This window comes from Cygnus atratus, chromosome 2, assembly GCF_013377495.2.
Source record: "Cygnus atratus isolate AKBS03 ecotype Queensland, Australia chromosome 2, CAtr_DNAZoo_HiC_assembly, whole genome shotgun sequence".
Taxonomy (NCBI): domain Eukaryota; kingdom Metazoa; phylum Chordata; class Aves; order Anseriformes; family Anatidae; genus Cygnus; species Cygnus atratus.
In genome coordinates this window covers 82571929-82587595 of record NC_066363.1, presented here as the reverse complement: position 1 = coordinate 82587595, position 15667 = coordinate 82571929, and the positions used below count along the sequence as shown (strand labels likewise).

General features: G+C 38.2%; 1 protein-coding gene across 2 annotated transcripts in view; it reads right to left on the bottom strand.

Annotated features, from left to right (window-relative positions):
- Nucleotides 1-14727, bottom strand: part of DNAH5 (dynein axonemal heavy chain 5) — a 128484-nt gene extending 113757 nt beyond the window's left edge. The window contains exons 1-8 of one of the 2 annotated variants that reach the window (XM_035552710.1): nt 14671-14727; nt 9350-9484; nt 8028-8127; nt 4937-5079; nt 4393-4614; nt 3645-3782; nt 970-1146; nt 503-616 (exon numbers count right to left, since the gene is read on the bottom strand). In XM_035552710.1, coding sequence (XP_035408603.1) covers nt 503-616; nt 970-1146; nt 3645-3782; nt 4393-4614; nt 4937-5079; nt 8028-8127; nt 9350-9484; nt 14671-14727 — 1086 coding nt within the window. Of the gene's footprint in view, nt 1-502; nt 617-969; nt 1147-3644; nt 3783-4392; nt 4615-4936; nt 5101-8027; nt 8128-9349; nt 9485-14670 lie in introns of both variants that reach the window. The other variant, XM_035552709.1, reaches the window with a different exon arrangement.
- Between the last annotated feature and the right edge of the window lie 940 nt (nt 14728-15667).

Below are 15667 nucleotides of genomic sequence, written 5' to 3'. Positions count from 1 at the left end.
TCCATATTACTCATTACTCCATATTACTCATTACTCCATATTTACTACATTACACCTGCATCACTGTGTTACTAAAGCATGGGAAGGTGATTTATATTTACACATTAATGTTTAACCATATTTGTATTTCCTAAGCCAAGAAGCTGTAAATTGCCTTATAAATGTTAGTCTAAGCATGACCTGGCCACCACCACAAAGAGAAAGCCCATCCTTTGTCTTCAACATATCACCATGTTCACTTTTTCTTTTTTTTTTTTAATTTTCAAATTTTTCACTTCCTCCCATAGCACAGAATCCAGTTTCATCATTAGACTGAAAATCTTTTATAGCCAGAAATTCCCATTAAACCACTTTTAGCATGACTGAATAGTCCCAAACTGAAGATAGATACCTAAACTGCTATCTAACTATGTCGTTTCCAAACTGATCCTATAAACTACAAACTACATTCATTTCAGTTGTCTCAGGAGATTTATGTTAAGATTTGAGAAGTTTTGCTTACAGGGTCAGTATTGTATAATGGGTCGCAACATTTTTCCAGAGAGTATAGGTATTTCACATTATCTTTAGCTTCATTTACTGCATTTGTGATGCGAATATCCAACACCCGCCAATTCTAAGAAGAGAAAATTGAAAATAATAATAATAAAAAACACATTTCAGAAATACTGTTTTGACTAAGCAGTTTTGAGATCACCCTTTTTTGTCATTAACCTTTTAACTACTTTGAAAGCACACATCTTGTACTTTGGACAAAGGGGATTCCCAAAAAAATAAACTAGATTTAAAATTTACCTACTCAAACTGGGGAATATTTTGATGCAGAAGAATATTTTGAGGCAGAAGAAAACAGAAGTCAAAGATACTTCAATATTTTGCCCACCAGCAATGTTATAAACATTACCAAAATGAAGTAGGCTACACAGTGAATTTATAGTCTTTACATCTGTCATAATTCAAAATAGAAACCTTCAGCAGTTTGGATTTAGCAGCAGTGAGTACTCCAAGCACTGCCTTCATGTCTGGGTTCTTCAGCTGATCCATAAGGTAACTGAATTTAGAAAGTCTTCTCTTCCAGTAATCAAGCTCTGCTCGTGGTCCAAGGTCATCAGCTTCCCTTCTCAACTGGTCATTTTCTGCAAGAATCTTTTACCATATAGTAATATTAGTGACTGATGCTAATATTTTTTATCTGCATGGATAGCATGGATTAATTCAAAATTTAACTGTCAGTGTTAACTCCTGTGATAAACTATGTAACTCAGCCACCATCTCACATGATCCATCTTTAGTTTTGCTTGGTCTTCTTTGGTTTGAGTCAAAGAGGGAATATCTCAGGAATGCTGTTACAGACATTTTCTGCAAATAAGCTGCAAATCATGTTTTGAAGTATGATTTTGACCACTAAGAATAGCAATCACCATATTAAAGTGTTCCTTTTGCTTTCATTACATCCACTAGGAATCACTGTTTTCTACTTTTTGTTTTCTTGGATAAAGTGAATCTTTTCTAGCAGTCTATTTATTCCAGGAGTAGATTATGAGGTAGAGATACTCACCTCAGTGACCATAATATAACCATAGCCAAAATATTTTGCCGTACACAATATGGACGGTTGGAACTCACAGTATGTGTAGAAGTATGAATAGGAAGGAGCATAATCACTGTGATCTTTCTCCAGTGGGCATCCAACTACAAGTAACCAGCTACATTAGAATATACTGAAGTCAAGATTGTTCTAGTTTGCTTCTCAACATTTTTTTGATAAGCATATTTTTTGTAAGATTTTTGATTCAGTGAAAAATTTTACTAGCTGATTCCACCTAGTATTTTACAACACTTGAGTCACAACAAATAGAAGAATGCACTACAAATCTGTAACAATGCTGAATGTGAAAACTTTAATCGTGAATGTAGTGAATGAATATTGAAAACAACTTTGAAATGGTAATGGTAAAACAACTCCTTTTACTATTTTGAAATGTATCACTCAAGATTTTGAGGATTAAGATACATTCAGGTACATTTCAAACTACTTTGGAGGCTTCTTTATCCCATTCATCATCTCAGTGGGAACAGCTTTTCCCTCTCAGCTCTATAACATGGGTTGAACTAATTTGTGGCTGCATCATTATGTTTCCTGTGCAAGCTGTAGGGAAGACTGCAGAAGTTTATGTGGAAAAGAAAACCACAGAAGGTTACTGAAATAAAATAAAAAAATAAAATAGCTCATAAAATCTCTGAATTATAAATCGTTAGGGGCTGGAAGAAAACTGATGGGAGGTACTGCCTTACTCTGCTTTTCTACTCTTCACCAGGATCACTTTTGCCCATTATCAAAGAGATGGCATTGGTTTAAAAGAACCCTTAGTTCAACTCGATCATGACGATTCTCACAATAATTTGTTTATAAAGGATGAAGCCATGCTCCAGAGAGGAAATGCAGATTTAAGTCCCTTGGAGAACCAGACAATGTGGGGAAAAATTAGCCTGTACTAATAACATATTATCAGCTTAAATATACATAGTGATCTGCTTGGGATTGCCTCAACCCAGGTGCATGACCTGGCACTTGGCCTTGTTGAACCTCATGAGGTTCGCACAGGCCCACCTCTCAAGCCTTTCCAGGTCCCTCTGGATGGCAACCCTTCCCTCCAGCATGTTGACTGCACCACACAGCTTGGTGTCACTGGAAAACTTGCTGAGGGTGTGCTCGATCCCACTGTCCATGTCACTGACAAAGAGGTACTGGTCCCATTACTCACTCCTCAGAAACACCGCTTATCGTTGATCTGTACTCGGACACTGAGCTGTTGACCACAACTCTTTTGGTATAAGTGCAGTTCACTGTGATACATTCTACCCACCAGTTTCAGCATATAAATTCAAGAGATTTGGGTTGTTTTTTTTTCTTAAATTCCTCCCTTTTAAGAGGCGTAGACCTTAATAAATACAGAAATGTCCTCCATGGAGCTGATTTCCTAATTTGTAAATAAACATACTTCTCTGATAAAATCTTGGCAATAATTTCTACATGCAGAACAGAGAATAAGGTAGCAACTAAGTTTCCATTTTCCAAATTTAGAAGTTAATCATGCTGTCCTCTTCCTTAATGTCTGCCTTTATACACATTACAGAACATGTTTCCCTCAGCTTCTATGTTTTACCTTGAATGTATTGCAAATGAATCTCAATTGATAGTTTCATTTTTTTTTTGGTGAAAAGGACTTTAAGAGCCATGCTATATAGTCTATAGAGGACCTGCTTCTGAGATAAAAAATTGCAGTTACAAATCTGATCTGTACTTTTTAATTTTATTTGTACTTAAAACAAGTACACTGACCTTACAACCTTACAGTATTTCTAACCACATTAAGATGCTCCATCAGTGTGTGGATGAGGCAATTAAGCAGTAACAGGGAACTATGCTTCCAAATACACGTGTACACTCCATTTAAAAGTAGATGGAAAAAGCTGTCTGTAATCTTCTAATTTAGAAGTAAAAGCACATAAAACATGCTAATAGTAACTTAAGACATAGGGATCAATCACATCTATCTTTATAGGAAGGTAGCACCAGGATTAAATTCAACCTGCCAATATGCAAATGTGTTTATATTTTGCACTTCTGCAGTGTATATCACCTGTTCAAGCTCTTTGATCCATCCTTTCATGCAGACTTCTATTCTCTCAAGACTGCCTATGTTGTTAGCAACCATCAGATAATCTGAAGGTCCTTTTAGATTTTTCAGATCATATGTTTCACATTTCTTCAGATTAACCTACAACACAAGTTAAAAAAAAAAAAAAAAGAAAACGAAGTGCTGAAATTTTTGTGACAAATAACCCAAGAAATTTACATAGTGACTGATTTCCCTACTTGGGGTATCTGACTTCATATTCCCACTTCAATTTGAATTTGTTTAAATTCTGGTTTGAGCCCAGAACTGGACTTCAGAATCTGAAGAACTCTTCAAGCTAGCAGCTGTGCTCTCATGTCATTTCCTTAATAAAGAAAAAATAGAAATCAACAGTTGAAGTAACTGTTTGTTGTACGTTAATCATTCTTGGTTTTCTTTAAGAAAAGCCACAAATACCAGAGCCAAGAAGTGAATAACTCAAAAGAACTAGCACCAAAACAAACAATAACAGAAGCAGCTGCAGAATTGTTAAAACCACAAACTTTCACAGATATTAAAGCCACAGATCAATGTATAACAAGTTACTGATGACAACAAACAGTATTTAGAAGCATTATTTTTTCTCCAGCTTAACAAAAGCAATTTGTGTTCTACAAGCAAAAGTATTCTACAAAACAGTAAATTCAAAAAGTTCAGGCAAAGAGACATTCCACAGCTAGCTGGATTGCTAGTTGCTACTTGAACATATTACCTTTTCTAGCAGACTTTGCTGAGTTCCTGAGAGCACAGTAACAAATGCTTCAAGGGAAGCAAGAAACTCCTGCTTAATACTGGAAGCTTGTTGAGGTTCGCCAAGTTCAAGCCAGTCATAGTCTGTATGCCGTAAGGCTGGAATGAAGATTTCTGATAGCAACTGCTCAACACTTTCCAGTAGGCCATCTCGACCTACATCCATCATACTAAAATTTACTTCCTGTAAAAGACATGCAATAAATATTTAAATGGAAAAGAAAATTTTGTCATCATGTATTTATACTTGATACTTAGGTGTTGACTAATTACTTTTTGTCATCATTGCTTCACAATGATATACTTAGAGTTGCTGTCACCGGACAGTGTCACTTTTTCTATTTCCCTCCTTTTTTTGTCCTGCATTTCACTTAGCCAAACTCCATCCTTTCGCTCTTTTCACCATGTCAAAGGCTGTCAAGTTATGTGCTGATAGTAAATACTCTGAGATTAAAATAAATCTTCAACAAGATTATGCATACCAAACAGCAGTCACTGACTCTTACCTGATAGATATTCTCAGTTGTAATGGCTTTCAAAAGACTAGATCTAATGAAGAAAACACATACACCAGTTAAAGCAACTTCTTTTCCCTCTGTCACAAACACTTTAGGTTTCTTCTTCTTTGTCAAATGAGAGTTGATTCCTACTCCTGGAAAGCTAAAATGTCCTGTAGGTTGAAATAAAATAAATATTTAAAAAACACTGATGATTTATTCAAAGAAAAGCTTCCTAAACAAACAGTTCAGTCACCATTTGTGTATCCATGAGTCCCAGTCCCCTAGAGCTTCCCCGTGTGACTTCTCAAGGAAGGTACACAGCACCCACAGTCCTAACAGCACCATAAGAATTATTTCATCTAATTTTACCATTCTCATATCAAAAGCCTTTTCTATTCATTTATTCATTTTCTGTTCCTTCTAAAAAAACGTTCAGGGTCAAGGTCCTCTTACATGTCAATCCAGCCCTATTATGTAGTTGCAGGTAATGCTCTATCGCTTAAAAAAAACTGCAAATGTAGTTCACCTCAAAGGAGCCATTATCAATTAACTGTCTTTCCTTAAGAACATGAACACCTAAGTCTGATATGCAGTAAAACAGAAGCAGAGTGTTTCAGGAAACAAGGAGAGACAGGCCATAGTGGATTCTTTGGGGAAACACAAAGATGATGAGGCTACAAAGGACTTTCCTTCCCTTTCTTCTTCCCCAAATATGAATATGCTGCTCACAGATTTATGCTATTGATAACATTTGTAAAGAGTCACCAAGAAGTACCAATATCTTTAGAGGAAAAATCACTCTCTTAAATTGTGTATTATTTTTGTTTTGGCTACATTCATTTTCCATTAATGGTTTTAATGCAAAAATGAAAATTTTCTCAGAGAAAAATGAATGCATGCACATGCATGCACACACACTTACTTCTCAGTGAACCACTGCAACAATAAAAAGATAAAAAAACAAGTTGTTTATATCAGTAAATAAAGAACAACATCCAACCAAGACAAAAAGTGACAGCACTATTACCCCTTTTTTGTTCAGTCACATGCCCATCAGCCCCAGTGTAGTGGGTTTACGTGGCGAGGTTTTGGTAGCCGGGGGCCACAGGGGTGGCTTCTGCGAGAAGTATCCAGAAGCATGTTAGATAAGGGCCCTGCCGCTGGCCAGAGCCAGGCCAATAAGTGAGGTTGTAGGCCAATAAGTGAAGTTGTTTGTGCCTCTGTGAGAGCATATTTAAGAAAAGGGAAAAAAAAATGCTGGGGAATAGCAGCTGGGAGAGAGAGAGGAGTGAGAAGAAGCTTGCAGGCACCAAGGTCAGTGAAGAGGTGCTCCAGGCGGTGGAGCAGAAGTCCCCTGCGGCCTGTGGAGAGGCCCCTGGTGGAGCAGGCTGTCCCCCTGCAGCCCATGGGTCCCACATGGAGCAGATCTCCACACTGCAGTCCAAGGGGAGCCCCCGCAGGAGCAGGCCCTGGGCTGGAGCTACAGCCCATGGAGAGGAGCCCACGCAGGAGCAGGGGGTCTGGGGGGAGCTGCCGCCCATGGGGCACCCGTGCTGGAGCTGTTTGCTCCTGACAGATGGACCCCATGGTACGGAGCCATGTGGGAACAGTTCTTGAAGAGCTGCTGCCTGTGGGAAGCCCATGTGGGATCAGCTCGGGAAGGACGGCATACCGCGGGAGGGACCCCACGTGCAGCAGGGGCAGAGAGTGACCATAAAGGAGATGACTGACTGCAGCCCCCATTCCCTGTTCCCCTGTGCCGCTCAGCGGGAGGAGGTGGAAGAGGATGGTTGGGGGGAAGACGTTTTGGGTTTCTTTCCTTTGTTTCTCACTTCTCTAGGTTGTTAGTAATAGGCAATACATTTTACTATCTCCCTACTCTGTTTTGCCCATCACGATGATTGTTGAGCGATCTCCCCATCCTTATCTCAACCCTTGAGCCCTTTCCATTGTATTTTCTCCCCCTTTCCTTTGGAGGAGGGGAAGTGAGAGAGCAGTTGTGGTGGAGCTCGGCTGCCCACCTGAGTAAAACCACCACACCAAGAGATCCCCATTTTGGATCACATGGCCACCCATGTGTCTCCTCCCCTCCCTTTTGTTAGCATCACTTTCCTCCTTCCCATCTCCTGAAGTCTCTTTTTTTGTTTTCCTCAAGTACATCAAGGGCTCTGTCACCAGCAAAACAGCATTGACTCAGAGACTTTTATTAATTTCATTTATTGCCAATGAACACAAACTTGCACAATAATCTTAAATTAGTAATTACAGAGGCCAGACCAAAAACAGTCATCTGTTTTCAGGGCATTCCCATGATGTATTGAGCTAGAGTAGACACTGCTATCTCTTTAGGAAAGATGTGCTGTTACTGAAAAGGATTCTAGAAGCTGTTAAGCTGTGCATTAAAAGTTACACTCAAAATTTTGCAAAAATGTGATCAGACATCTCGCAGGCTGTCATGGACATAATGGGAACACCAGCAGAAGACCCCTGGCTGGTCCCAATGGGAGCAACACGAGACTGAGACAGAAGCTACGGAGAAACGACACAGGAGTCACAAGTTGCTTCCACAGAAGGTGAGAAGGAGGCTTCCCCCAGAAGTGTGCTAAAATGGAGAGCCCTGGGGAAGGGCAGGGGATATGAACAGAAGTGAAGGAGAGGACTTCTGGAGTAATGGCTTTGTGGCCCCACACAGGGGCCTCCTGGAGCTGGATTGTCATGTCACAGGACTACTGGAGCAGATGGTCATGTGCCAAAAAATGGGGAGGGCTTCCAGAGCGAATTGATGGTGTGACTGGAAGGGAGGGGGCAGAGCACCTGTTACTGTTCGCCTTGTGTGAAAGTTGCCCTTTAACTACCAAAAACCATTTTTCAACCCCCCAGGCAAGAGCTGCTGGATTTGCAAGGAAGTACCTTGCTGCTGAATATTAACAATATGCAAAAGTGCACTAACAAGCTTCAGTAATTTCATCAATCCTCACTTCTTGAGCAAAGACGACCTAACCTGACTTGCCTTAAGCCCCAGTTAATAAAATAAATTTGACCATATGTTTTTTCTTTGCACATTTACTCAGCAGAACTACAGTATGTTGCAGGAAACCCAAAGTTGCTTTACCTGCATCATTTGCCTCGACATCTTGATAGTAGAACATCAGATGGCGCAGACCTCCAGGTGCCAAGAATTTGTCAATGCGCTCTATCTGTTTGAGATCATGTTGAATTGTTTATGCCTGTCATACACACTATGAAAAGTTTAACGTGCTCAGATTTTTGACAAAAAGTGCTGATAAATACACATCACATTATCGTTGTTCAGTACTAAAATTACACCAGGACCTGTTACTGCCTTCCAAAATAAAAAGAAAAAAAAAAAAGTTTTTTTTTCCCTTTAGTAGCACATACTACTTAATTTAAACATTTGATTTTTTCCATGCTGAACAGAACTGAATATAGCCAGGCCATGTTCCAATTTACTGAAACCACTTACTGCACATCATCTCTCAATCTGAGGGCACAGTGCATTTCTTCATTTACTGAAGTGCAGCAGCACCTCAGTGAAGGCTGAAACAAGCTCTGTGTTTTAACCTGTGTGACAGCGTTCTGCACAGCTCGTTTTCCTGTTTCATACAGAATCACAGGTATGTTGGAAGGGGCCTCTGGGAGATCACTGGGCTAACCTCCTCTTTTGTCAACAGTAGCTCAGCTCATCCTCTTGAGTAACTTACTCCCATGCTGCTTTACCCTTCTGGTAAAGAAGGGTCTCTTAATGTGTAATCTGTAAGTTGTGGCTATTGCCCCTTGTTATGTCACCTACCACTGCTAAGAATGGTTCAGCTGTCATCTTTGCAACTACTCTTTAAGCAACTGCAGGCTATTACCTGACTGCCCCTCACTTATTCTCCCTCTTATACTTAACATGCCCTTTGCTCCTGACCATCTTGGTAGTCTTCCACTGGACTTTCTCCAGTTTCTCAATATATTAGCACTGAAATGAGAATGCCTCAGTTTTAAAACTTAAGTTTTAAAAAATAGTGATTTATTTTCAAATCACAAAATGCATCTCCATTGCATATAATACTTACCATCATTTTGTGTTGTATCCTTTCCTCAAAATATTTATTTCTAAGTGCTTACATAGTAACAACACTAAGCCTCATGTACTTGGTGGGATCACTAGCCACTCTATTTTGTCAAGTATTTTCTAGCTGATTTAATTTCCTAATCTCACAATATAGTCTCACAAATGCAGGTGACAGCCTAGTGGAAACAGCAGCAATCAGTGGAGTGTGGATGAGGATGACTCTTCTGAGCCTTTGAAACCACAAAGTCTGACAACTATCTTAACTATCTCAATAAGTATTTGATGGTAACATCAGTTCTAAAGCAACTTATAAGTATCATTTATCAAATTAATCAGATTACCTGGTTACCATCAAGAATAGCATCTTCTACTTCCGCTTTGTCCAGATTCACACAAGTGGCAACAGTCTCCAGTAAGTAATCATGTCTGTCATCCAGCCGAGCACGTTTAGCCTCCCTTTCCTCCTTTAGCTTTTGCTATTATAAAACACAAAGTGAACAACAAAAAAATCAAAAAAAAAATCAATTTTGAAGACAAATAAAAAGCAAATTTTTGAATTCTTTTTTTTTTTTTTAAATGAAGGCTATTGCAGTCTTCTATATTTGTAGTTTACATTTTTAAGGCATAAAATTTCCAACACCTGCTTTTTGTATGGTGTTATTCGTTTGCTGGAAGTCTCTCTAGGAAAAAAAATAAAAATGCTTTATATATACAGCTCCATCATCGTGCAAGTCATCTTCAACAACCGAAGTTATTAGTTCTGGCTTTTCAGTCTATTCACATTTGACCATCAAATCAACACAGGACTTTGACTCAATCTTTATTTGTGGAAGATATTGTAAGCATTCTCCAACACAGACAAATGCTGCTGGAGGAAGCTAAGATTTCATACATTATCTCTTTAATATAATGAGAAGTAAATCAAGCCTCAAGGTACTCAAGTGTTTATAAATGTGCTTAACTATTGCTATTATACTATTCTTCAAGCAGTATGCCTACTCTTCTAATTAAATTGAATTCCCATATGTAATACACCTCATTACATTACAGACAAAATAGCCTTCTGGAGTAGTTACTGCTTCTATTGTGCTTGCGGATTACAAGATTTAATATCATTTCATTTTCAAAAGAAATTTAGAATTATATTTCACTGGTGGTAAATTCAATCTTTATTTCCCCTATGACTACAAAAAATCTAGTAACTCTATAAAGTATGCACAAGTGATTTATCTACAAGCTTCTGCAGAGCCAATAGGACCTGCATAATGTACTTTATACCCTTATGTAAATTTCTTTGCTGCTTCCTGAAGGAATTTTCAAATATTTGGTAAACTCATAATTACCAGCATGTCTGCATAAATGCTGATTGTACTGGAAACGTTTTTCCATTTTAAAGACAAACACCCAAATTGCGTTCTTTATGCAGATATGCCTGACGAATGCAGTAGCAGATTAATTTGTATATATATACTTCATGCTATTTTAGCTCTGCCACTCTCTAACATTGTCTCCACTTTTCCAGAAGTGGAATGTCATCACATTACTGGCCTGTCCTACACCTTCTCAGAACAGGGTAGAAATTTTTCTACTAATTAGATATACAAAAAGCAACCTTTTTTGGCTGAATCAGCCTCACACTAGAAGATAGTGCCATAATCGTTAAAACTGATGAGCTTTGTTGTTTCAACAATTTGAGCACGACTGGCAATGGATCTTTAGCATGGAAAAATATAGCCACTATGCCAATTAGATAGTTTCTATGTAATTCAGAAATAAATAAATAAATAAATGTGTTTTTATTTTGCTTAAACTACAGTGAGACTACTTTTTGTACTCTGCTAAGATTCTAGCACAGAGCTCTAGATATATTGCAGCACAAAGTATCGATCTTACACAGGTTATTAGTTCCCTCCTACACACAGGTGGCTTTTGATAAGTTCATAGCCGCCATTTCTCCTACAAATGGCTGTTTATACAGGCTGAAAGTATAAGAAACCTCACAACTAGGCAATCACGTCCTCGTATTTGCTTCAGTTCTTTTAATATTTTCTAATCCTTTAGTTGCAATCTCTAAAGTCCTATATCATGTCTGCTAACTGTTGTGTATAGCTGTTCACCTAGAATTATGCAGTATCTGATGTCTATGCAACCACAAAACTTTAAAAGTCCAATTACCTTAAAAAAAATATATCCATCCCTAGAGAAAACAGGCAATTATTAACAGAATAGTAAATCTACAGTTCTCTGCAAACTAAGACATTCACTTGCATTCATCATTTGTCACTTTGGGAAGGCTCTTGCATTGTTGTTGGATATATCTCTAGTTAATGCGAGTTGCATGCATTTTTTCCTGACAGTCTTACAACGCAATTCAAGAACACCCCACCTGTCATGCTTCCATATCTTGATGATCTGCTATCATAGAATCAGAATGTCTCAGGTTGGAAAGGACCTCAAAGATCATCTAGTTCCAACCCCCCTGCCGTAGGCAGGGATGCCACCCACTAGATAGGTTGCTCAAGGCCTCCTCCAACCTGGCCTTGAACACTTCCAGGGATGGGGCATCCCCAGCTTCTCTGGGCAGCCTGTGCCAGTGCCTCACCGCCCCCTGAGTGAAGAATTTTTTCCTAAACTCTAATCTAAGTCTCTCCTCTTTTAGTTTAAAACCATTACTCCTCGTCCTATCATCATCTGCCCAAGCAAAGAGTTGCTCTCCACCTTCTTTATAAGCTCCCTTTAAGTATTGAAAGGCCACAATGATGTCACCCCGGAGCCTTCTCTTCTCCAAGTTGAACAGCCCCACCTCTTTCAGCCTTTCTTCATAGGTGCTCCAGAAGTGCTCTAGCCCTCTGAGCATCTTCATGGCCCTCCTCTGGACCCGCTCTAACAGGTCCACATCCTTCTTGTGCTGGGGGCCCCAGACCTGGATGCAGTACTCCAGGTGTGGCCTATTTCTAAGAATGTTTTCTCCTCACCAGAGTAAGTGTTCCCCAGTCACAAATTCTCACTTCTCAGTTGTTGCAGCCATCAGAAGAAACTTTTACCTCATTTTTAGGATTTGTCTGCCCCAGGAAAAGTACAGGAAATTTAATTTCAGTGCTTTCAATAGCAAGTCATTAATTTAAATATATAAAAGCACTCAGAAAACAGACTGAAAACTGATGAAAATATCAATTTTGATTTGCATAGTATTTATAGAATATTTTAAAGATATTATTTACTTCGGATAAGGAATCTCAGAGAATGAATGGTAAGCAAATATTGAGCTTTTTCCCCCCATTTTCATTTTTTTTCATCCTATCTTTAAGGATCAGACATCAGAGAGCAAAATGATATGGAAGAAGAAGTAAATTTCTACTACTCCAGATTTGTTTCCTTCCCTATTTTCGCATGGGAGTGCATTTCAGGCCCTGAAGCACTCAGTCCTATTGTATCGAACATAACTTCAGTGAGTGAATTCAGTAATCTGTTCTCAAAATTCTTTGAACTTTAAGGTGCTGACTTTGACTCCCCCCGCATCTTGCTTCTAACAACAGTATGGTCATGCCCTAGGAGTTTTTGTACAATGGTGTTTAGGGATACATACTTTTGTAGTGAATTCCGCAGGACATAAAATACAGACAATCTCTAACAACCAGGTTTATGTAATTCAAATAAATGTCACCTAAGAGAACACTGAAAGAGCAAGGTTTAAAGATGAAAGCACTGCTCACCCACATAAGCTACTGCTTGTGTATTTAAGTGAGAAGTGGCTGGTACGTGCAGTAGCCCTTACCAGCAAACCCTGAATAGGATCAGCTAGCAATTCTGATCAAGGTCATACAGCAAAGCCTCTTCATAAAGTTTAGTGGCATAGGGGAATCCAGATGGATTGGCATTCTCTAGACTAATGTCATTCTCATGCATTCTCACTTAGCTATCTGGAAGGAAGGATTGTCCAAGTTTTTATATGGTACAGCTTAACTTCAGCTCTTCATTTAAAGAACAGCCGCACAGCCACTTTTAGTTTGTTGGGTCTTTTTCCCACTCCATCCCCTGTCCCTTACCTAAGAAGATAAAAAATAATCCATGACAGTCTCAAAACAGATGCAAAACCAAAGTTAAAACAATTACCTGAGAAGTCCTTTCTGATGATTAGTATAGTTATAACAAGTAACTTGCTTTATTTTATACAAAACCCCTAAAATTCCTAATATCTAAATCCCAAAAGTTTAGCACAAGAAACATACTTCAGCAGATATCTGTTCATTAAGCAGAATAAAGGGGATATTCTTAAGTCCATTTTAACACTTACCTAAACCCAGAAACATCACACCACCAATGTGAAGCAACAAATAGGAAGTAAAAAAAAATAAAAAATAAATAAAAGTCTTCTAACTATGATAGTATATAACCATATATATTTAAGCAGAAGATAACAAAAAATCAGAAGTCAGAGATGCCTTGGGTGTTTGAAGCAATAGCCTCAGAAAAAACATTTTGACTATTGCCAACTTCTCCATTACAGAGTGAGTGCAGTTACTGATGTGCCTGCAGACTCTAAACAGCATGAATGTTATTTAGTATGCCAGCCGTACTTGCTCAAGTTAAAACTTGTTCCTGAACACAGTTTATCTAGCAAGTAATGTATTTGGTTGTCAGAACATTGTGCATCACTGAGTTTCAACACACACTGATGAAAGTCTTATGGGTAAGCGAAACATGAAATTTACTGGGAAGTTCAATAGTAAAAGAGTCAAAAAGAATGAGAGGTCTATTGTCAATTCACTGTCTTATCTGAAATGTATTTAACCAACACAATAGTCCCCCATCTCTCCTGTAACACGCTAAGATGCTTTATATTGTTCACAGACTTCACTTGAAAAGTGAACTGCAAAGCATTTTCTTATGCTTTCCAAGCAACTTGAGTTTTCAACAAGCAGACACCTTCTCATTCTCTCCTCTCCAAAAAGCACACACCCTACAGAATTAGGGCAGTCACCTCAACTGACTCTTAAATGTCAAATATCAGGCAGAGCTTTCCAATGTTTGTTACAACATCATGTTAACAAAAGAAGAGTTTGTTCAAACAACCAGCTTTTATGATTAGTCTAGGGGTCTTAAAGACTGCTGTATTTTATTATTGTTTTTCAGTACTATGCATGTGCGTTCAAAATTCGATTCCCTTTTTACAAGGACAAGAGTTAAGTTAAATTTCAGTTTTCCTTGGTGGCAGAGCCCACCCTTGTTTTGTTGGCAGATCCAGCAACAAGCACAAACTGTAACATTTGTGAAATTATACCATTGCCAGACCACTGTAACAATCTGGACAAGATATAAGTACCAGTACTAAAGGCATAAATATGTCTGAGTGCAAACTTGCCTTTCACAATGAATCATGCAACTAAGCCTTGGCTGATACCCTACCAATTAACTGTAAGACCAGTTGCACCAAAAAAAAAAAGGCTACTTCACCTGATAAATACCTATCCCAAATGCTTTTTTGCTTTAAAAGACATAGTTTATCCATTTTCTTTATAATTAGAAGATTTTATGAAATGAACATCATCCACTTATGTCATTTTAAAATATATATTTGCCACCCACCCACCTTCAATTCAAGCATTTTTTCAAGCTGTATGGTTACTAGTCTGGACCTAATCCAAAATTCAGTTTTCCTTACCTTTATAACTCTGCCAATGCTCTGTTTCCAAAGTTGCTTTCTTCCAGCTCTAAACATTGTACTATTTGATATAAACATCAAGTACTATTTTTCAACACTAAGCCTTAAACTGTGGTGCAAGCTTCTTCTTTCATCATTTTGCTCTCTCCCCCCAACCTTTTGTTCATCTTTGTTTCATTCCTTTTCTGTAGGAACACCAAAAAAGACCTAGAAAATACAGTGAAGACCTAAAAAGCTAGCAACTATTAAGCTTAGCTCTGCATCTATTTTTTCCTTAATTCAGCTGTAATGTGCATTTAAGTTACTTCAAGACTAAATTGGACAACTTGAGAAACTAGAGGGCTCTAACCACCAGAATTTACTGCCTACAGATTAGGAGTTGAAAATCATTGCTACCAACCTCAGTGTTGTTAAGGTGATATTGTTTATATACAAACACCACTCGACACAATCCATCATGCTCAAGGGCAACATAACCATTTGCAAAAGTCAATTTAATAGCTGCTTATTTGATTTGTGTTTAGCCTTCTTAGGTAATGCTCATGTCAACAGACACCTTTGTTTCCTTGTCGCAGGTGACTGGTTAAATATATAGCAACAGCTGTCAAGCAGCTTTCAAATAGCTATTACCTACCAACTACTGAACTACCCAGGTTTCTATTCATATATTTTATACAAGCACATTCACTCTAGGTTATTTTTCAGTTGTGCGATAGTTGCTTAATAGAGCAATTTTTCTTCAACAATGAACAATTTTTTTCTTTTTAAAATAACCTTATTTTTTCAACTTCAGTGACAGAATCCCATCCGATGTCCCCTTGAAAATGCCAAGAGAAACAAGCTAATGATCCAATATTAAGAACAAGAAAAACAAGACACTTTTTACAGCTATTTCAGGCTTAGAATGCTCCTAAATATTTTTGCCTCCATTGATATCAACATGAATCGTATCTACAATCACTTGACAACCTCAGTGTTGATAAAAATCTCATGAGTA